Source organism: Drosophila albomicans, chromosome X (genome assembly GCF_009650485.2).
Source record: "Drosophila albomicans strain 15112-1751.03 chromosome X, ASM965048v2, whole genome shotgun sequence".
NCBI lineage: Eukaryota > Metazoa > Arthropoda > Insecta > Diptera > Drosophilidae > Drosophila > Drosophila albomicans.
The window spans coordinates 24692054-24714917 of NC_047627.2; the positions used below are offsets into that span (position 1 = coordinate 24692054).

Genomic DNA, 22864 nt, shown 5'->3' on the forward strand with positions numbered 1-22864 from the left:
ACAGCTCAATCGTATTTTGAAGCAGGCGGCTAGTCAATCAAGCACGTGCTGCCGGTTCCAAAACAAATAAATTTTTATTCTTATTTTGTGGTAAGACAAACTAGATGGTTTAGTAAAACGAAGTGATCTTTTTTTTTAATAGCTTCTATTAATACAGGCAGCGCATGCAATGGCTGAGATATCAGCATACCAGGTCTATAAGGCCAAGAAACCATCACCAGCCAAGAAGCAGCAGCAAAAGAATGCAGCACTGTCGCCAAAAAATGCACCAAAGCACTCCGCAAAGCATAATGGTAAAATCAAGGATAACGGTGCCAAACAAAATGGCGTCGCCAAAAGCCCACAAGCAGTGCAGAAAATGGCGGTGGCCAGTCCCAAAAAAGTGCTGAAGGCAAACGGATCAGCGAAAAGAGCAGCAAATTCAAATTTGAATGAATCGCAACGGAAGAAAAAGCAAATGTCCAGCTACAGTGATGAGTCGGATGACAACGCTTCTGATGATTATAGCGGCGGTGGATATGATGACGAAGGCAGCGAGGGTGATAGCAGTGATTGTGGCGACAGTGAGATCAGTGATGACGATAGCAACGACTGTGGCGGCAGTGACTGTGCCGATAGCTGCGCCAATTGCGACGGTTGTGGAGATGAGATATCGATGACGGGAGATTCGGATGAAGAGGACTTCGATGATGGGAACTCTGATGATGGGAACTCTGATGAAGGAGACTCTGATGAAGGAGACGCCGATGACGGAGACTTTGATGATGGAGCCTCCGATGAAGAAGACTTTGATGATGGCAACTCCGATGATGGCGAGGAATACGAGGAAATGCACGACGAGGATCAGTTCAGCGAGGAGTACACAATTAACGATGGCGATGACGACGACGAAATCGAGTCACCAGTTGTTGCACCGCCAAAAGCCGGCCGACGCTCCCAGGATGCCAACAACAATGTGGAGAAACCCGCGCTGACTTCGTTCGAGAAGCTAGCAATGTCGGCTCTGAAAGCGGTGGTCAAGTCGTGTCCATTGCCGGGCACAAGCACAGTGAAGTCATGTCCATTGCCCAAGAAAACCGAGGGCGCCAAGTCGTGCCCCTTGCCCCCGAAAGCCAAGACCGAGGTGAAGAAGGAAACAAAGCAGCAGACGAAGAAGGATGCAAAGGAACAGACGAAGAAGGAAACAAAGGAACAGACGAAGAAGGATGCAAAGCAACAGGCGAAGAAGGAAACAAAGGAACAGGCGAAGGAGCCGAAGAAGAGCACAAAACAGGAAGCGAAACAACCTCCGGCCACCAAGACCAAGGAGACGCTCCTCGGACGTCGCCAGCACGAAGAGGGAGAAGCCACCAAAGCAGCTGAAACTGGAAACTCGCAACCCAAGCAGCGTCGCATTGGACACCTGGATAAACCCGCCTGTGAAGAGGTGCATTTGCAGGATAGCGTGGAGGAAGGCAAACGTGCGCTCAGCTGGCTGATGAATCCCATCGAGCCGCAGACGTTCTTCCAAAGGTATTGGGAACAGAATGCCTGTCAGGTGGTGCGACGCAAAGCCAATTATTTTTCGCATTTGATGTCCTTTCCCATGATCGAGGAGATGCTGCTGAAGAATCATCTGGAGTTCACCACAAACATCGATATCACCAGCTATGAGAATGGCAAACGCGAGACCCACAATCCCGATGGACGCGCCATGCCGCCCACCGTTTGGGGCTATTACTCAAACGGTTGTAGTGTCCGCATTTTGAATCCCAGCACTTATCTGGTGAAGTTGCGTGCGCTGTGTACCCGACTCCAGGAGTTCTTCCATTGTCTGGTCGGTGCGAATGCGTATTTGACGCCACCGAACAGTCAGGGATTTGCACCGCATTACGATGACATCGAAGCGTTCGTCCTGCAGGTGGAGGGACGCAAACGTTGGCGTCTCTACATGCCACCATCTCCCAGCGATATCTTGGCACGCGTCTCCTCTGGGAATTACAGTCAAAAGGACTTGGGACCACCGACACTCGATGTGGTCCTCGAACCCGGTGACATTCTCTACTTCCCCCGGGGCACCGTTCATCAGGCTGTGACCGAGGAGCAACAGCACTCGCTGCACATCACACTGAGTGTCTATCAGCAGCAATCGTATGCGAATCTGGTCGAGAAATTGATGCCGTCTGTCATGGAGCGTGCCATACGTCAGCATTTGAATTTGCGTCGCGGTCTCCCGCTCGAGACGTGGCGTCACTTGGGACTTGCCGCTGGCGGTGAAAAGTCCGAGGAGCGTGACAAATTGCTCGGTGGCATAACGAAGCTGGTGCAAACTTATTTGCTGCCCAGTGCTGCACAAATCGATGCGGCTGTCGATCAGTTGGCCAAGCGATTTCAACATGAGGCTTTGCCCCCAATCGTCCAGGACGAGGAGAAGGCACGAACCGTCTTTGGTTCGGTCAGCGAGACTGATAAACAAGGCAATTGTCTGCCCGATTACAATCTAACTGGGAGCACCGAAGTGCGTCTGTTGCGTGCCAACATTTTGCGTCTGATTGCCGAGGGATCGGCCATCCGTATCTATTACTATCTGGATAATGCGCTCGAGTATTGCAAGTTCGATGCCAACTATATGGAAATCCAGCCCGAGGAGGCACCGGCTGTGGAGGCTCTGATCAAGGCGTATCCGAAGTATACGTCGGTCAAGAAGCTGCCGCTGCGCAGTCAGGATCGTCGCATTGAGGTGGCCACCGCACTCTGGGAGCGTGGACTGCTCATGACCAAGAAGCCCTTTAAGTAAAAATCGTCACAGAATAGGACCAGAAAAAAGCAACACAAAGAACACTAGAAGTGACCATGGGAAGTAAGGAAATAGGTGTACAGGAAAAGACTGCAGAAAAGGGAAGGGAAAGATTCACCTGTTAGAGATGCAAACGCAATGAAACGAGTAGAAATAAAACAGGAAAAGAGTGAAGAAACGGAAAGAAACAACAGAATCGAACGTAACAAAACAGATAGCAATACAACATGAAAAGAGTGCAGAAAAGGGAAGGGAAAGATTCACAAGTCAGGGAATAGAACAGGAAAAGACTGCAGAAAATGGAAGGGAAAGATTCACCAGTCACAAACACAAAGCAATAATTCGGCACAATATAGAAGTAACAAAAAGAAGAGGCAACTAAAGTTCTTTTCTATCTCTTTTAACATTAAAAGAGCAAGTAAGAGAGCGCAAAAGAAGAGCACACAAAAATAAGAAATACACCAAACACGAAGAGAAGATGGTATTATAAGAAGGGGGCAACAATGTTCTTAGTTACACATTATATTATATTAAATTGATCTTTGTTATATATATATATTTGTACACAATAATTTTCTGTTATATTTGTAACTGATGCGTGCGTCAGTCGTTGTAACAAATGTCCAATTTTTTTTAAAACAGAAAATAAAGAAAATAGTATAGATCATCGTATTGTTTTACAGCTCTAATACTTCATTCTACTTGGGCAGGGAATTTAAATGTAAAGCGAAACTTTTGAAAACATTTTCAAATTAAGTTTTTGAAAACATTTTCAAATTAAGTTTTTGAAAACATTTTCAAATTAAGTTTTTGAAAACATTTTCAAATTAAAGTTTTGAAAACATTTTCAAATGAAACTTCAAGAGCATATCTAAAACTCGGTAATAGCTTAATAACAACTTTTGTTCTTTTAATTTTTAAATTTGATCTATCAAATCTTCTGACATGTTTTCTCTCTAGGAACAACTCTTCTTTCCTATGTACAAATCTTCTTAGAAGGAAATAAGTCAATAACTCAAAGTTATCATATCATACAAAACTAATTTGTGGTTCTTGTAGAAAAGATTAGCTACAGTTCTGATATCTTAAGTCTTCTGTGTAGATCACAGCGAATTCTCCCAAAGCATCTACCTCAAAAGAAAAAGAATTCCGATTTTTTTTTTCCGATTAGACTCGTTTTTTAAACAAGTATTAAAAATTCCATCGAGAATTGTTGCTTTTCCGATTATACGCTTCTTCGAAGATGGAAGTAATAGTATAACAAATTCTGTATTACAGAGAATTGTGCTTTTCCGATTAGAATTACAAATTCTATATAATAAAAATTATAGAGAATTCTTTTCCGCTTCGACTCGTTTTTTAAATGATTTGCATTACAAATTCCTTATTATAGATAACACACATACATATGTATTTAACTTAAGCTACAATTTATTTAAAAAAAATAAGGAAATGTTAATAGAGGAAAATGCTTTCTTTCAGTTTCCATTACAATGTAGAAGCGATGTTTTCCTCAACTTTTAAGCGCTGCGAATTCGCTTGCGTTCGCGATATAAACTCTCCTTCTGAACTGCAAAGTAAAGTAAGGGAAAATAAGAACTTACTTTAATTTATATGAAATGCATTAACTTACTGTACGGATCGAATTTAATTAATTCGATTTTGTCGGCGAGACGATCGCGAAACGTGTTGAATTGATGGCCACTGACCACGCTCTCCATCAACACCATAATGCGTCTGGAAGGAAATTGTATTGATTGGGTTTGCAAATGATTAATTAAATTGTATGCACTTTTCTTACTTGCTCTTGACCTTTTTGAACAGCACTTCGGTGAGACGCATATTGTTAGTTAATTGTTGTAAATTTATTATTGACAGCGAAAAAACTGTTGTGCAAGCTGTGCGGCAACTTGAAATGTGCTAAATATGGCCGCAATCAGCTGACGGTGCCGCAGTGTGGCCATCATCGTCATCATCGATAACAGCAGCAGCAGTAGCAGCTGATGTGTTATCGATAACAGCGCCAGGTGTTTGAAGAAATCGCGCCAAATTTACAAGTGAAATCACAATGTTTTAATTTGTTTTATGTATTTTATGTTTTGCGCCTTGTGCCTGCATTTGTTATCTATTGTGTAAACTTAAGCTTACGCGCAAATCTGGCTTAACCTTGTGCGTGACTCTGGGTAAGTCAAGAGTGCTTGCGTGTCCCTGAAGCCAGCGCAAAGAATGCAACAACAACGACAACAACAACAACGAACATAGAAAACTTAATCCACTTAGAAGCAAATTAGCGTACAATTTAAAGTGAAAGCAAAAAGCAAACAAACAAATACTTGACAATCGCTCTTGTTCTTGTTATTGTTATTGTTGACCATGTCCTTGGCTGACGCTGACTAGACAAAGTCAAGTCGCTCAGCTAACAACATCAATAAGCAGTATGACTAGACTTCCGCTACCGACGCGGCGCGTAACCCTCCCCCTTCCCCACCCCTTGTCGTTGTGTCGCCCACTATTGGTGGTGGTGTGAGTGCTTTTGCTTTTCCGTTTCCGTTTTGTTGTTTTGTGTTGCCGTTGCCGCTGCCGTTGCGTTGTATGCTGGTCGTTAAATAGCTTAAGCTGATACAAATTAAATTAAATGAATACATAGCAAGTAAAATGCCACACAACAGGGCGCCTCACGCTCATTGTCAGGGTCAAAGGAGCACACGAGCTCACTGTGCTGCGCTCACATAACCTCAAACAATGACGCCAATTGGTACAAAAGCTTAAACGTTTATAATCCTGCCTCTGACGATGAATTGACTTGCCTTATTCTCTTGCATACACACACTCACACACACACACACACACACACAAGTTAAGGTCAACAAGAGCAACAAGAGTGCGATTAACAATAATTTACCCAACTACTTATAGTATTTTATTTTTTTATTTGTACTATAGAATATTTATGCATTTGGTAGATCGCAGCTTGCGTCGCTCGGCCAAAGGCGGCAAATTTTTTGCGTGGCTCTCACGTGCTTTCGCACGTTGTTCAATACTAGTGTCAAAAAGCACGTGCAGCATCTCACTCGCACCTGGGCGAAGCCCCTTGCGCTGCCTTGCTTTCGCTTTTGCCTTTCCTTGCTTTGCCTTTCCTTGCCTTGAGTGCAGCCCAAGCTTTGGGCCAGCCAGCATTAGCTTTGGAAACCAAACAAAAACAAGACAAGCACACGCACTCACACACACACTCACACACACGCACACATATACAGGGACATCTAAGATGGCTCAGCCACAATGTAGCGCATAAAAGTAGACTAACAAAAAATTACAAGTGCTAAACGAAAAGTTTTAAATTATTTAATACAATTATTACTATTAAATTATTAAACATATTTATTTATTTGAATAAATAGTAACTAATTATTTAACATAGTAATATAAAATGCATATGTTGTTGCTCCTATTTGCATGAACGCGAGTGTCGACAGCGCTGCAAGCACAAGCACAACATATAAAATGTTCAGCTGCTGCTGCTGTTCTTGATGTAGTTGTTGTTGCTGTCATCGTCGCACTTGTAGAGCTTTTTTGCGCCGCTTGCGTATAGGGCTGAAGAAGCTGAAGCGAAAGCTTTGCAACGACAACGGCAACGACAACGTCATCGTGTAAATAAAACGCAAGTTTCAGTTCACCAACGACACTCGTGCGAGGCGGATGCAGAGCGCGCAATACACACTCTCCTACTCGCTCGCTCTCTCTCTCTCTCTCTAACTCACTCAAACACTCTGCATGGAGAAGTGCCATAAACAACAAAAGTAGAGACAGAGCAGCAGCAGCAGTAAGAAAAACCGTTGATGGTAGCCTTTTTCTGAATGTGAAGGCGTCCTACAACAACAACAACAACAACAACAGCTAGAACAACAACAACAGGCAGCAGTTTTGCGGGTTTGTTTCGCTGTCCTGCAGCAATTACAATAACAAATGCTTGTTCTTGTTCTTGTTCCTGCTAGGAAACAACAATCTTCTTAACGTTGTTCTTGTTTTTTTTTTTTGCTGTGTTTCGCGTGGTGCGTGTAAATAAAAACATCAAGCAAACAATTTGTCCATTTCTGTTTTTTTGCAAGTTTTTTCATGTGTTTACTGTACACACAGCTCGTAATAACAACAAATGGCGGCCGTGTAAATTAAAGTGCCCAAAACAAAAAAAAAAATGTAAAAAAAAAGATATACAACAACAACCAAAATATAGAAAAGAAAATATAAACAACAACAACAGCAGCAGCAGCAGCGCAACAACAACGGCAACAACAACAACAAAATCACAGACAGAAATTACAATTTCAATTTGTAGCAGCACAGCGCAGGAGCGACGCCAGCGTCGACGTCAACAGCGGTAAGCAAAAAACAAAAAAACATTTGCATTGCATACAATTCCAGCTTACAGCTGTCTCTCTCTCTCTCTCACTTTTTCTCTCGCTGTGCTTTATCTCTGAGGCTGCCGCTGTATTAGTGTTAAGGCTTGCCTTTCTGTCTGTCTGTCTGTCTGCCTGTCTGTGTGTGTGTGTTTTTTTGTGTGAATGCGGCAATTCATGTTGTTTTTTATTTTTTGCAGCGCGCTTTTAGGCGCGCCCTTGCAAAACGCTTCCCAAATGCAGGCGACAAAAAATCACGCTGCAAAAACAACTAATTAAAATGTCCACAACTGTCAGCAACAGCAGCAGCCATTATTTCCCCCCATCCCCTCCCCATATCATCTCTCAATTTGACGCCCACACAAATTGCAACCGCATTCGACTCTGTCTGTTTCTCTCTCTCTCTCTCTCTTCTGCTTATTGAAATATCCTGGAATTTTGTGCTTATTAATTTGATGTGCACCACAGCTCAATCTGCAATTCCCAGAATAAGCAGCTCTATAATTTCAATTCCCCAGAATTTTTGTCCAATGTCCATTGTTCTAAATGTTTCGTTTCCTCGTTTCCAAGTTAACCAGAATCTTTGCTCAAAGGCTCTCATTGCGAAATTTCACTTAAAGTGCTGATTACGACTTTTCATTTTTCGCAATACAATAGTTAATTGGAAGAGTTCTGACTAATCTGCTTTGCGTTCAACTTAGTCACGTTAATTGATGACCTTCGCTTAAAAAAAAAACAACAACAAACAATCTTAAATAAAACTCTGAAAAAAAAGTTGCTTATTGAGTGAAATTTACCATAAATCAGTTCTAAAACTTCTTCCTCTTCGCATTGAAGTTTGCGTCATTGCAATTAGTTATTCAACTCTATTAATATTTAATTTGTAATTGTTGTATTTAACCAAGATTTCAATACTATGCGTATTATTATAGTAAGCAACTTTATGCCATTAACTTTAATGGTTTGATTGTAACTTCTATATGTTACAAATGTATGCAACAAATGTTGCTTTATATTCGATATTCGATACACATTCGATGTGGAATAGAAATTTCGAAAGAGCTTTTGCTGTAATAAAACTGAAAATTAATGATGGATTCAAATAATTATTTGCAAATTCATAAAATGAAGTTGGGATAATTCTAAAATGCAAATCCTTGAATTTCTGGACAACTTACAAATGAGAACTTTATTTAAATAGTCATTTTGAGGTTCATAAAAATAAGTTGCGATAATTTTAGTTCTTAAATTTCTGAATATCTTACAAATGACATATTTTTTATAAGTATTGTTTGCTAAAAATTAAAAATGGTTTGCAAAAAATCTCAAAATTTCAAATTGAAACATTTCTATATCATAAAAACCTTTTTAAGTGCATTAAAATATTACTGGGAAGTAATAATGAAATACTGCATAAAAATTGATTACGATAAAGAAAAAATCATAAAAACACAACATTTGAAATATAAATAGAATGGGTAAAAAATAATGTGTACAACATACATTTCTGCTTTATTTACTATTAGTCACTTATGGTATTTACCAGTTGAGCTTTAGTGTGTTTGGTATTAACAAAAAAAAGGTTGCAAAAATCGCGTAATTTAGAATTGAAAAATTTGTATTTCATTCAAAAACGGATTACTTTACACAATTTTTCTGGTTTTATAAGTAGTATTATATGGTAAAAAAAAACAATAATAAAAGGCGAAAATACACAAAAATTTTAAATTTACTATTTGGGTATTTCATAAAAAACGTTTAATATTCATAATAAAAAAACTGGAAAGAATAAATCAAATACTACATAACAATTGGTTACGATAAAGATAAATTAAAGAAAAACACATAGTTTGATATAAAATAGAATAATAGAATGGGGAAAAAATTATATACAAAAATATGTACAACATAAAACTCAAAATTAAAACTGCTAAACATCAAATTCCTGGTTATTAGTATTAGGCAAATAATCACTTAGGGTATTTCCTAGTTCAGCTTTGTTGTGTTTGTTCAAAGATAAAATTGTAGGAAATCCCAGAAAGCGCAAATCAAAATCAATGCAGAGAGAGAGAGAGAGAGCAAAGTGGAAAAGAACAGTTAGCGACTGGCAAAAGCTCAGTTAGATCAGCTGCATCCTCACGCAAGCTTAAGCCTAAGCCGAAGCTCAAGTCTAAGCATAAGCAGCGACGCCGACTGCGACAGTGACTTCGACTGAGACAGCGTTTGGTGCTGACTGCGGCAGGTGAAACACGTAAATAAACAAATGTGGCGGAAGGGAGGCTGAATGAGAGAAACACACACACACACAAACACACAAGATACATAAGTAAATGAATAAATAATGTAAACAAAATATTAAATTAGAAGAAATTTACTTACGCGCACGCCGACGCAAACACAATAGCTTGCAAAGCAAAGCAAAGCAGAGCAGAGCAGCGCAGCGAACGCGAACGAGATGTGAGAAGAGAGCTAGGAGTGAGGGTTAGGGAGGAAGAGAGAGAGAGAGATACAGAGACGAAGGTGTGAGAAGGCTGTGCAAAGCTCATAAGTAAATTGTGCAAAGGCCATAAAATTAAAGCAAAAATGTACACGCACTCAACAAGCCAGAGGGTGGGAGAGTTGTATGGGGCGGGAAGGGGGGTGCGAAAGAAGAATGGGAGATTCGCTTCATCGGCCATTGATGGGGGAGGGGGGTAGGGGGACGACTTGCATGGCAAAGTTTGAGCAGCGCAGCGCAGACACTTTGTTGCCTTTCAGCGCCGTTTGCTAAACAACTGCAAAAAGCCGAACAAAACGGTGGGTGTACGTTGATCTCTATACACCCTGTATATAATAAAACGGGGTATACCAGCTCTGCCACATGAAATTAAAGTTATTAATTGTTTAAAATTATTCATATTGCCCATAGTAAGGTTTCTTTGATTTGTGAAATTTCGAGGGTATTTCTGCGTCACCCCGTTGCCGTAAAGAACATTACACATTTGTTTGTTTGCCTGGCTGCGTGCTGTGAAGATTGTGCAATAAAACTACAATAACAAACAATTGCCGCTGCTACAGCGCGCGGTCGCCGTACACTCATCGCACACACACACACACACATGCTCACACTTCGATATCAACATGCATAGGTATGCATGCATGTATGTAAAAATGTGTACGACATATGTAGTTTGGCAGAAGAATAATTATCAAATTTGCACTCTCGCTCTCGTTTTCGCTCTCACTTCACTCTCACTCTCTCTCTTATTCTGTCCACTTGTGATCGGCACCCACGCAACGCTCTCAGTGCTTTGCTCGCACTCTCTCTCTCTATGTCTTATTACACGCTCTCTTGTGATGTGCGCTTGCTTTGATAAACGGTTATTATTGCAAGGCGTGCGTATCTCACATTCTTCTTGTTGTTGCTTTTGCTTGCTCTCTCTGGGTCGCTCGCTTGCTCGCTCGGTCAGTTGCTTGACAAAGCTTTTCCCATTAGCGCGCGCTCGCATTCGCACTCTCACATCGCAGTGATAGTCGCATTCGCGCATTTGTCTTCGCACCCAAAGCAAAGCAGCAGCAGCACCCCGATAAACACAACAACGTCACGGCGTCGACGGCAGGCAGGCAGCAACGTGTTTCGGTTTGGTGTTTCGATTGTTTGGCAGCGTCAATTCAAATACAACAATAAAATTTATATATATTAACAAAAAGGCGTAGCATTAATAATAATGTATATACAATATGTATTGGATTAGCTGATCTCGAAATGCGTTCGTTTTCATTATTGCTTTTTATTTGTTTCTTTTTTTTTATATTATTTTTCAAGTGAGTGCGCGCGTTCACGTGTGTTTGTGAGTGTGTGTGAGACATGAAATGCAACAAATTAGCGGGCATACATAGTGAGAACAACAAAAGCAGGTGTCCGTTGCCCACAGAAAGAAAGAGACTGGGAGAGAGAGAGCGCAGGTGAGTGCTTCTTCAGCGTCGTTCAGTACTCCTCAAACTGTAAGCAGCTAAGCTTTAAGTGATTGAGTGGTTTCTTCACAGTGCTGCTCAAAGGCTGCTCACAAACACACACACACATGTATTTAACTAAAGCCATATGCGTGTGTGTGTGTGCATGCACATGCACATGTATTAATAGGAAAAGTTTAACGAACACTGAATTACAGCATTGAGGGGAATGCACAACTATAATTCAATCAAAGCACTTAAAGTACTGTGGGATGCGCACTTGATAAAAGTTCTCACAGGTATTGAACAATTTGAAACGAATCGTGTGAAATGTGTTGAATAGCTTATTCAAATCCAAATTATTCGCTATGTTGTATAACAGTTGAGTAATTGCTAATTAATTAATATGCATACACAATTTCAGTATTAAATTTAAATTCAGCGATATTTGAGCATACCGAATTTAGCTTTCAATTCTGCAAATCGTCATGTCCACTCAACGTTTTGGGGCTGCCAACTTGTAGACAGTTAGTTTTCGCAGGTATTGAACAATTTAAATATCGTGTGAAATGTGTTGAATAGCTTACTCGAAATCCAAATTAACTAATTGCAAATTAATTAATATATATACATCATTTTAGTTTCAATTTAATTTGAGCCGAATTTAGCATTCAATTCTGAAAATCGCCTTGTCCACTTAACGCTTTGGGGCTGCCAACTTGTTGACAGTTGGTAAATAATAGTGTTGGAAACTGTATCACTTCCATTTTTAAGCACACCCATTGTGGAAAATGTCGTTCAACTGGCATGTTGATGGAAAATTTGTAAAGAAATTGAAAATGAATATGAGCCGAGTGGCGACAAAAGTATAATTCATGGTTAAAGGCCCAAAGAGCTGTGGACTCCACAGTGTAAACAGTCGACAGGTGTTTGCTGATGGCTTCATATGTCTCACACACGCACACACAAACAGATAGAGAGAACATGCGGCGTATTGAATTACATTGCAAACTATTTTGTTTAATTAAAGTTGCGTTGCGGTTTTGCACCTTTCACATTTTCATTGTCCCCTTGTAGTTATTATTATTGTTGTTGTTGCTGTTGCTGTTGTTGTGCTCTGGCATTAGGCTGATGAAAATACCAATATAATTTCCTATTCCATTTCCCCATTGTCCCCTCTCCATTTATGTAGTTCCAATAACATCGAACGAGCTGTGCAAATGTCAAAAGGTGTTTGCTTTGTGGTCAACTACTTATCTACAATTATACAGAGAAGGTGTATACACCCCCATCTTTCCCCTTTTTTTTTTACTATTGTGCTATTCAGCTGACAATTGTGATAATTATTGTTGTGTTGTGTTTTGTTGCCTAGTATTATGCACTAATTGAGCTGACAACACACAACAATTGACGCGGTGTGAGAGTTGTTCTTATTATTTCATTGTTATATATTATATTTTCATTGTTTGTTTTTGATAGGTTACACATTATTTTTTGTTGTAGTTGCGAATTTTTAACAAAACGATAATTTTGGTTTACTCAATCATATCGCAATTTTGAAGGTTTTCCGTTCGGATGATTTTGTTGATGTAAACTTAAAAATACAAAAAAAAAAGTGGTTAATTCAAATGGAAAAGTTAGAAATTGTAAAATATTCCATAAACAATCTGAACGAGCATCATCAATCACCGTTGTCCATTTTGGTTATTATTATCAATTTGAAAGGTCCTTCATCATCTAACTAGTTTTTTTTTTGAGATTTTTTCTTAATTTTTCTTTTGCTTGCTAATAAAAGGCACCTATAAGGATCACGATTATTAGGCAGAGACCCAACGATGTCACGGGTTTTCCTCGGCGTGACGTTGGATTGTGAAGCATAAAGCCGAGTAAATTTGCAACTATTTCGTATGTCAAATATCTATAGCTCAACCATAGCAAGTAGCGAACTATTCCAATATTTTGTTGCACACCTTCGATCTCTTGCATTATCATATTTGCTTGGGTATCTCTCATCAGTTCGTTGTTTTTGCTATTAGGAGAAAATAGAAGATTTTTTTTTAATGATCTAGTTTTCTTATTAAAGTTATTTTTATATCATAGCTATTGAAGTATGAAGGATGATTTTTTAGCATCAAGTAATTGGATGAGAATTCAAAATTGGAATTAAACTGTGATTATAAAACTTTGATAATACGAAGATTGAAAATCTTTATTTAAAAGCTATTCATATATGGTCAAAATTGGCATGACTATTGCATCATTCTAAAGTTGCAGTTATAATAAGTGAATAGCAAAAAAAGGGACAAAATAATGATATACAAGTCCAAAAAAAGAAATGCAACTATTTCATTTCAGTCGTTTGCTCATTGCAACGCTGAAGGCACTGTCCACTTGTTGGCAAGGAGCTGCAAACTTGACTCAAAAATAATAATTTCTAACTTATTTAAAGTCAACACATTCATTGCTTTAAAATTTCTTTAGTCATTTGCACATTGCAATGCTGTAAGCACTGTCCACTCATTCGCAAAGAGCTGCCAACTTGTCTCAAAAGTAAACATTTTCAGTTTATTTAAACTAAACTATTTCATTGTTATAAAATTTCTTTAGTCATTTGCACTATGTAACGCTATAAGCACTGTCCACTTGTTGGCAAAGAGCTGCCAACTCGTCTCAAAAAGTAAACATTTTGAATTTATTTAAAGTCATCTGCGACTGCTAAAAAAGAAAATTTGAAGCTACTCACATTTCTAATGCGAAGGCTTCCTGTTCGAGTCCCTTGAGGGTCTCGTAAGCATTATCTATTTTCTCCTGTGACGCAAACACAGACGCCGCCGTCTCATCATTTTGCAGCTGAAAACTATCCTTCAGATTCAATAGCTAGAGTACCGATGTAAATTGTATAACGTCTATAAAATATACATATAACAAATTATTGCCAACTAACCATATCCTCCAGTTCGGCATTACGCATCTCGAGTATACGATTTTGTACCTGCTGCTTGGCCAATTCTTGCGAGCATTCACGAAATTTTCTCATCTCTCGAAAGCGTTCAGTTTTACTCTCAAGCAACAGTTCCGAACAGTTTTTGCACTCTTGTGTTTTTGCATCCAACTCGTAGCGCAGTTGCGCCACAAGTAAATTTAGCTCGTTCAAGGCATTGTCAACGATCTCGTAGTTGTGCGTTTTGATTGCACCCTGTTTAAAGCGACGCAACTCCTTTTCCAAGCGATTCGAGCGTACCTGCTCACGATTGATCATATTGTTGCGCATAAACAGATCATCTCGCATGCTGTTGGCCTGCGAAAACGTAAATAAATCACATGAAATTACAATTTCTAGCAAAATTTGCGTCTTTTTTGAGTATTTGTAAAAGTAATTTAAAGTTGAAATATTATGATTGCTCAATATCAAGCCAAAAGTGCAGTCAAAAAATACAAATGAAATGTATAGTTTTACTTGCTTGAAATGAAATGTATAGTTTTCAAGCAAGTTGGCAGCTCTTTTTCAGTAAGTGGACAGCGCTTACCGCATTGCACTACAGTTAAAGCAAGTTGGCAGTGCCTTAACAACAAGTGGTCAGAGCTTACAACGTTTCAACTGCAGCTTAGGCAATGAAATATGTAATTGTTTATTATTAAGAAATGAAAATTTTGTAAGTATGCAATTTAGCAAGTTGGCAGCGCCTTAAAAACAAGTGGACAGAGCTTAGAAGAAAATAGTTGTTTAGGAAGTTAAAATGTGTTGTGTATTAAGAAATTAAATACAAGTTGGCAGCGCCTTAACAACAAGTGGAGAGAGCTTACAACGAATAAGTTGCTTATGAAGTTAAAATGTGATGCAAATTATTAACAAATGAAATAGTTGCAAATATGCATTTTAGCAAGTTGGCAGCGCCGTAAGAGCAAGTGGACAGAGCATACAATCAAGTAGTTGTTTAGGGAGTGTTGCAAACTATTCTGAATTTAAATGCAATGCCACTCACCTTGAGTTGATATTTGCGAACCAGCTCATGAAGATCCGAGACTTCGGAGCAACGACGTCGCCAGAGTCGAGCGAGCAGGACGTTGCACACCTTCATCGCATGCATACGACTGGCCACATCCATCTTAGGTGTATTTCGTTGTTGATCCTTGTAGAAGGCCGAACTCAGCGATGGCGATCGCGACGATGAAGCTGCCGATGTTATCAGTTGCTTTGGTCCCGGGCAGAGGAAAGAGTATTGAGGCTTCGATGGCTGTGGCATCTTGTCGAATGTTGAATTGAGTTCGTCGAGTGTACGATTCAAGCACGTTTCGTATGCGGTCCAATCGCGTGGCGAATGCAGAACGATATGTCGCTGCGGTTGTTGTGTTTGGTCCTTTTTAATGTTAGACGGTGACATGACCTTGCCTAAAGAAGCGAGCAGGTCAAAGCCATGGATTGACTACGACGACTACCGCAAAAGCACACCAAAAAAGAAACGACTTTACTTACTCTGTTTTCCCACTTGCTGCTAATAAAAATGTGTTTGTTATTTGCCAAAAAAAAAAGAAATGAAAAAATGTGAGAAATTATTTAGAGTTTGTTTGTGCCTGTATTTGTTCTGTGAACATTCTGCTCTGCCAGACGAGTTGTGTCCAGTCTATAGGTAAACTCTGAATATGACAGCAAATTCCAGGCTTGCCTGTCATCAATTTTCAATCTAGTCATTGGATTTATTGATTTGAGGATTTTATTAATCTGTGAAAAGCAAACGATGTTACAAACTAGTATTTAAAAGCATATTTGCTCATTATCTTTTTTTTTTTGAACAATTGCATTTAATTTAAAAATGAATAGCAAGTGTGCCCATATTAATAAATGACATAATTAACGTAATAGTGTGACCACATTTTTGTATGCATTATTTAGGAATACTCTGGCATTTTGTATGGTCACACTTTTTCTTACTTTTTACTGTTCCTTAAAAAAGTATTGTTTCTAGTGACATACACAAATTATTGAATACAGTTGTACATAAAATGAAACGGAATTAGTTAGGCAATATAACAATATTCTTTTTTTATGATCCTAGCAATGTATAAGTAATATTGTATTATTATTATCTACATTAAACTACTAAAAGAAAAAATACTTTTACCAAATTCTTCGAATTTAGAATTCTCGTTTTTTTTATTGCTGTAAATATTTCATAAGCACTCAATGCTCATTTTGATAAAAACATCATTAAACTGCTTTCTGTACAATTTTCAGTATTAAATTCTTCAAATTTTTCTGTCTCTTTTCTGAGAACTGACTTATGGTCTGAATAGATATTTTTCGTAAGCGTTTTTGCTAATTTATTGTTTTAATCTTTTTAAATTTGAAAGCTTATAACTAGTTTCCCTAAATTCTTCTAACTTTTCTGACTTGAGTTCTCAATAAATAATCCTTTTCAATTTATAAGCTTTTAATTTAAATATTTTCTGAACTACTTTTCTTTGAAATTTATCATATTTCATATAACTTTTGTGACTTAAGTGCTCTATGGATATTTTGTTGTTGTCAGCAAGCGCAATTCTAATTTGGCAAAAGTTTTTTCGCACACTTTCTTTTCGCTTGGGCGGCTGTCTCTTAAAGAAATGTACGTCAGAGCTTGAAGAAATAAATAAATATGAAATACTTATGGAGCTATAAAAATGTTTCGGGAGGTAGTTAAAGGTAATGCGATGAAAGCTATATACACACGACTGCAAGTGTGTGTGTGTGTGTGTGTGGAGAGAAATATGAAATGAGAAAATTACATTATTGACTTACCAAACATTGTTGTTGTTGTTGTTGTTGTTGTTGGTGTGCCGCACGCCATTTTGACAGTTTGAGCGCTTTACAAATAAACCGTTTGGGGGGGCCGTGTCGCTGACAGGCGTCGACAACGCTGCTGATAATGCTCGAAGAGAGAAGGAAAGGGGGGCATCCGACATTACTCTGACAGGGTTGGGACTGAGGTCTGGCAGGCAATTACCTGCAATAACTATAAATGAAAATATCTGAGAGAGAGCAGCGAAATAAGTTCAAGGCTCTCAATTTGATTTAACAAACAACAACACAAAAAAAAACAACAAGTAAGAAAGCTACAGTCGAGTGTGCTCGACTATGTGATACCCATTTTGAATAGGAGCAAAACAGTGCGGTATTTATTTTAAAATATACCACAACAATACTGGAAATATACTTAATACTGTGCCACAGAGTGTAAAATATACCAAATTGCAAACCCCAAAAATACTACAAATATACGACATATGGATATAGTATTACTTTACAAATATTACTATATAGTATAACATACACCGAATTAATATATCTCAAAAATACTATAAATATACCAAATACTATCTTTATTATATCGATAAAGTACTACATTCCAAATATAGCATAGAATTCAAATTATACCGAATTAATAAACCTCAAAATAGTAAAATTATACCGAAGTCTATATGTTGTATATTATAAACCAAATTACTATACCAAAAAAATACTACAAAATATATAAAAGTCTATATTTGGCATATCGATATAATACTACATTCGAAATATACCATAGAGTTCAAAATATACCAAATTATTATACCTCAAAAATACTAAAATTATACCAAAATCTAGATTTTGTATATTTATACAATACAATATTCAAAATAGACCGTACATTGCAAAATATACCAAATTAATATACCTCAAAAATACTAAAAATAATTCAAAATATGCCATACAGTGCATAATGTACCAGATTGTCAGTAAAAGCCACTAAGACCCCTTGTAAGTGGACGCTTTAGTCCATACTAAAGTATTTCTTAAATAACTTCTACATATACATATATATAATACTTTATTGGGTAGGAGATACCTTCATCTGCCTGTTACATAAATTTCAGTGAGTCACAAAGTTCTAATACTCTTCTACCGGGTAAAAAAAAACGAGGTTAAAATAAATTTGATTAAAATTTGCTTGGCAACGATTGACAAACTGCCAAATTGAGAGCTGGCCAAATAATTAATTAAAATATCATTAGATTGAAGAGAGAGAAAGAGACACAAGATCATCCTCGGCAACGCACTTAAAAGTGAAACCTCATAAACAACACACGCAAAATAGTTGCAAGGATAATAGAAGGGAAGAAGGAAGGGAGACAAAAGGACAAACGTAGCCGGATCTCAAGTCAGAGTCGAAACAGACAGCTGGCCAAACTAATTATGCGCTTCAGCGCCACTGGAATCTTTTGCATATGAAAGCAGTTGTAAAATTGGCACGCCAACTCTCCCCCCCCCCCTCCTGCTCCACCTCCTCTTCCACCTTCCCCTTTCTCTAGCTACCCCGTTTTTAGTGAAGAACATCTTAGACAGCGACTTGGCAGCGTCCTTTTCACTTTTCAGCATTGATTAAAAGTTTTAGCAAGTCAATAGGAGGCAAAGTCCATGCCACGCTCTCTCTCTCTCTCTCTCTCTCTCTCTCTCTGTCTCTCACTCGCTCTGGTCTTCTCTTCTCCCTCCTCCTCTCGCCGTTCGTCCTGCCCAGGACACTCGGAACGAGGACAGGAAGTTGCCAGATTGCTACGCGTGACAGCTCAAAATGCAATTTGCAATGCTCAGTGTAAAGTTGGCAGATTATTTAAATTTATAATCGAGTCTAAAATATGCATGGAAACGTGTTAAAGTGTACAAAATATCAAAAGTTAATACAACTCTCTACAGCAGTTCACCTTCACCTTCGTCTTTCGCTGCCACTTGGCAAAAGTGCGACGCAATTTCCAACTTTAATGTGCACTGAATTCGCTTTTTTAAACAGCTTTTTTTTCCACTCACTATTGATTGCATTAAACAAGTTCATCACTCAAATAGAAATTACTTTTATTTCTTGTTTAATTTAACTTTATTTTTAAATCAAATATTGATATTTTCACCTCAATTTCATTTTCTTACACATTTCGCAATTTCAAGAGAATTTCAATAATGTTGTTTTAATTGCATTCTTGTGTTAATAGAACTTTCTTAAAATAATCATATTCTGTTGCAAGCAATTTTTCTAAATAAAATCAAATTTTTGATATTTTCACCTTAATTTCACTTTCACCCACATTTCGTATTTTCAACAGTATTTCATAAATTTTCACACAATTTTAATGCATGCCTTGATTAACAATCAAATAATTATGAGCTCGACGACAATTGCAAGCCAATTACACAGAATTGAGGTAAATTGGATTGGATGCATTGTTTGCTGTCGCAAGTGACAATTCGCAACAATTTCGCAAACAATTTCGCGTTTTAATTTCGTGTAGCATACTTTTCGGCGACTTGCAAATTTGTCAATAAAACACAAATCACCCATTTTATGAACACTCTCAAGTGTCTTTTCGTAAAACGCAATACACTTAATTTTTATATGAAATTCGATTTGGTTTTTCGTTGGAAATTTTCCCTTTGCCACAGCTCAAGTGAAGTTTTTGGGGAGGAGGAAGGCAAAAATGAATGAATGTGGGAAGCAGCAAAGCCTCCAATCTATGCGTTGTTTTGTGTATTATAACAATGTTCACTTGGCTTGTTGGAAGTTTCTTTTTGATACCTGCTACACTTTGCAGTGTAGAAGGGTATATTAACTGACTGACAACTTTGCGTATACTTAATATCTGTCTGTCCATCTGTTGAATTGGCTTCATATCAAAAAGCTTGAAGGCAAAAGCTGACAAAATTAAACATAATACATATTAAACATAATACTTTTTAAAACTCAAAAAATTAATATTTGAACTTAATATTTTTTATTTTATTAAAACTTATTTAGCTGCTTAATAAGATATCCAAATCAAAAATTAAATCTTAAGTAAAAAGTTAACATAGAACATAGATTTTATATACTGAGAGTTTGAACCAAGAACATAAATTATAAAAGAACCAAAAAATTCAGAAATTCAGTAAGAAACCGAAAATACAATTTCTTTTAAGTCAACTATTAGAAACTCAACTAAATTATAGATATGTTGTATGAGTGAAAACTTTCTTAGGTGTGGCAAAAGTGTCCGCTAAGAGAGGTTGCAATGTATTCGCTTTTGATTAAACTAAAAATCATTCATCATTAAAATTTTTGTTTTTTTTTTGTAGTTTTTCTTTCATAAAATTCGTGAGAATTTATGATTTTTTAATAATATGAAATTAAATTTTTAATAATGATTTGAATTTTGAATTTTGATAAATTTATTCATTTAAATCAATATATAATATAATCATCATTCCGTGTTTTTTATTGAAATTTGCATTTATGACTAAAGTATTCTTTATTGCAAGAGAATAAGAGTTAGTGGGTATCTTGCAGTCGTACCCATTTGTTTATTGTAATGCATTTTTCTTTTAATTACTTTTCTTAAAAAACGTTAAACAGAGTATTAAGTTTTTAATTTACTTTTTAGGTAATATTAAAACAAAAAAATACCATTTAAAAAGTGCTTAGAGAGTATCTTGCAGTCGAGCATAACTCGCTGTTGTTATGTAAAAAAAATTTTAATGAATTTTTTCTGTTTAAAGGAGTATTAAGTTGTTACTTTACTTTTAGGTAATAATCAAACAGGAAAATAGCACTTAATTAGCGGTTACGGGGTATCTTGCAGTCGAGCACATTATATACAGAAAATGTTAATGTTTGTTTTCTGTATATTACTTAATTTAAAACCCCTTAAAAAGATTTTAAACTTACTTTACCTTTAAGCTATTATTAAAACAAGAAAATAGCTTTTGTAACGGGTATCTTGAAGTCGAGCTTACCCATTGTCGTCTCTTTGTTGTTTGTTTGCTGTGCTGCTCTTTTTTCACAGCTGCGTATTTGGTTGGCTTGCATTTTCATGGCCTACGGCTAAGTACCGTTGCTCTCTGTCTACCCCCTCCCCCGACCAACTTTCCTGTCTGTGTGTGTGAGTGTGAGTGTGAGTGTCTGCTTGTGTTTTCATATTCCGCGCATTTCCTTTTTCGTGTTTTATTTTGTTGTTTCTTTTTGCGCCCATTTCGCTGCTCATTTGCCTGTCTGTGTTTATTTGCATAGCCGTTTCGTTCGTCGTTTGTCGTCGCTCGTTCTTCGTTGTTCACCGTTATTTCAGTTTCTGCTTCTGCTTCTGCTTCAGATTCAGCTTCAGCTTTGGGCTCAGCTTCAGCTCAGCGCAGCTCAGCTCACCTGGCTTGGTTTCGTTTGTGTATTTTATTTTATTTGCATTTGTTTATAAATGATTAACAAAGAGGTTAATGTGCATGGAACAAAGGCGTGGCAAGGGGAGGGATAAACAACTAGGGCGCCTACTGAGACAACGATCTGGCAACGCTGTCGCTGCCGTTGATGCTGCTAACGAAAGCAGCTCAAGCAGAAAACGTAGAGAACGAAGGAGAGAGCGAGAGGGAAGCTGCGACAGTGGGAGCAAAGAAATGGAAATTTAGTTCATTAGGCACAGCTATGGGGCAATTTCTTAGTACATACGTACATATGTATTTGTGTGTGTGTCGGTGTGTGTGTGTGTGGCAACATTTGAAGTGCAGCAGCAACCCGGCAACGCTGGCGACCTTCACACACACAAACACACACGCACGCACACACACATACATACAATTGCTTGTCTTCTACTCATGTCTCTCAGCGTATTCACATGTATACACACACACACACACACACGTAAGAAAAAGAAAGAAAATCATAAAAAAAAAACAGAAAAGAAAAAGAGGAGCACAAAAAAATGTACATAACATTGCTTGATTTGCCAAATTAAGGCCAACTCACAGCAACAACAACAACAGTAACAACAACAGCAACAAAGGCAACACGAGAGAAGGCAACAGCAACAATTGTGCAAAGTAAAAGTTCAGGGAACTCTCTGGATGCTGTGCGCACTCACACACACACACACACACACATACTCACGCACTCCTTATATAACTTTAAATATTTAAACTTGACTCGCCTTCTCTCTCCCACACTCTCTTTCCCTCTCACATTTACAGTTACTCACGTTCTTCGTCTCGCTCTTTCTCATTGCAGACTTTTTCTCAACGTATTTCGCAACACAAAAGTTGGGGTAAGTTTTAATGCGCCTTATAACATAGGTTAGTTAACTTCACCTACATAATACACAACTATCCCGCGAGTTGTGCGTAACTTCAACTCGAGTTGCGACTGTTGAAGACCCTTTCAACACAATTTGCAATAGGGAATTTTTAAAGGATGTAGATTGCTTAGGAATTCGTTACTACAGATATTTACTGTAAAATGTAAAACATTCTCAACTTTTACTTTAATAATTTATATTTAACTAGTCAGTGTTTACTTTTGCAATAAGTGGGCAGCCCTAAAATACAAGTACATATGTAAAACCTTGTCTTCATTCGAATAGTCTGTAGTGCTTATCAAACTGTTGGATAACAGAATAGTAAAGTTGGGATTCGTTTTAATGCGCCTTATAACATAGGTTAGTTAACTTCACCTACATAATACACAAAAAGTTGTGCGCAACTTCAACTCGACTTGCGACTGTTGAAGACCCTTTAAACACAATTTGCAGTGGGGAATTTTTAAAGGATGTAAAAAGTCAAACTTTGAGTACCTTATTTTACTAGCCAGTGTTTACTTTTGCAATAAGTGGGCAACACTAAAATTCAAGTTTATATATACAACTTTACCTTTATTCGATTATTGTTCCGCAGTGTTGATTAAACTATTGAGTTGTGCAATGGTTTTATTATAATAATAATAATAATAATTGACAGAATTCTTTC

General features: G+C 37.7%; 4 protein-coding genes across 11 annotated transcripts in view; 2 read left to right on the forward strand and 2 right to left on the reverse strand.

The window, feature by feature from the left end:
* Positions 1-5: 5 nt before the first annotated feature.
* Positions 6-3296, forward strand: LOC117571475 (bifunctional lysine-specific demethylase and histidyl-hydroxylase NO66). Its single transcript, XM_034253638.2, has 2 exons — positions 6-90; positions 158-3296. Exon 2 carries the CDS (start codon positions 170-172, stop codon positions 2774-2776), a length of 2607 nt encoding a protein of 868 aa, XP_034109529.1. The 5' UTR covers positions 6-90; positions 158-169; the 3' UTR covers positions 2777-3296.
* Positions 3297-4185: 889 nt separating this feature from the next.
* LOC117572786 (39S ribosomal protein L33, mitochondrial) lies at positions 4186-4704 on the reverse strand. The gene is made up of 3 exons (XM_034255889.2): positions 4578-4704; positions 4410-4513; positions 4186-4346 (listed from the first exon to the last, which is right to left on the reverse strand). Exons 1-3 carry the CDS (start codon positions 4616-4618, stop codon positions 4297-4299), a joined length of 195 nt encoding a protein of 64 aa, XP_034111780.1. The 5' UTR covers positions 4619-4704; the 3' UTR covers positions 4186-4296.
* Positions 4705-6438: 1734 nt separating this feature from the next.
* Positions 6439-22864, forward strand: part of LOC117572755 (1-phosphatidylinositol 4,5-bisphosphate phosphodiesterase) — a 76281-nt gene continuing 59855 nt past the window's right edge. The window contains exons 1-3 of one of the 6 annotated variants that reach the window (XM_052006208.1): positions 6440-6703; positions 6911-7151; positions 22131-22167. The gene's annotated coding sequence lies outside the window, so the exon portion shown is untranslated. Of the gene's footprint in view, positions 7152-10975; positions 11116-22130; positions 22168-22864 lie in introns of those variants that run through there. The other 5 variants (XM_052006210.1, XM_052006209.1, XM_034255851.2 and 2 more) reach the window with 5 other exon arrangements.
* On the reverse strand, positions 12511-15729 carry LOC117566247 (uncharacterized). Of its 3 annotated transcripts, none has more exons than XM_052006212.1 (5): positions 15578-15729; positions 15087-15493; positions 14048-14401; positions 13847-13980; positions 12511-13132 (listed from the first exon to the last, which is right to left on the reverse strand). In XM_052006212.1, exons 2-5 carry the CDS (start codon positions 15483-15485, stop codon positions 12889-12891), a joined length of 1131 nt encoding a protein of 376 aa, XP_051862172.1. In that variant the 5' UTR covers positions 15486-15493; positions 15578-15729; the 3' UTR covers positions 12511-12888. The 3 variants fall into 3 exon arrangements, with proteins under 3 accessions (XP_051862172.1, XP_034101693.1, XP_051862187.1); XM_034245802.2 differs by having other exon boundaries at positions 15087-15440; positions 15578-15722; XM_052006227.1 differs by lacking the exon at positions 13847-13980 and having other exon boundaries at positions 12890-13132.

Coding starts and splice junctions, on each gene's coding strand:
- LOC117571475 (XM_034253638.2), top strand. CDS start 170: ATGGCTGAGATATCAGCATACCAGGTCTATAAGGCCAAGAAACCATCA.
- LOC117572786 (XM_034255889.2), bottom strand. CDS start 4,618: ATGCGTCTCACCGAAGTGCTGTTCAAAAAGGTCAAGAGCAA. Junction 4,514..4,577: donor TTCAAAAAGGTCAAGAGCAA/GTAAGAAAAGTG, acceptor ATTTCCTTCCAG/ACGCATTATGGTGTTGATGG. Junction 4,347..4,409: donor AATTAAATTCGATCCGTACA/GTAAGTTAATGC, acceptor TTTACTTTGCAG/TTCAGAAGGAGAGTTTATAT.
- LOC117566247 (XM_052006212.1), bottom strand. CDS start 15,485: ATGTCACCGTCTAACATTAAAAAGGACCAAACACAACAACCGCAGCGA. Junction 14,402..15,086: donor TTCGCAAATATCAACTCAAG/GTGAGTGGCATT, acceptor ACGTTTTCGCAG/GCCAACAGCATGCGAGATGA. Junction 13,981..14,047: donor ATGCCGAACTGGAGGATATG/GTTAGTTGGCAA, acceptor TCGGTACTCTAG/CTATTGAATCTGAAGGATAG.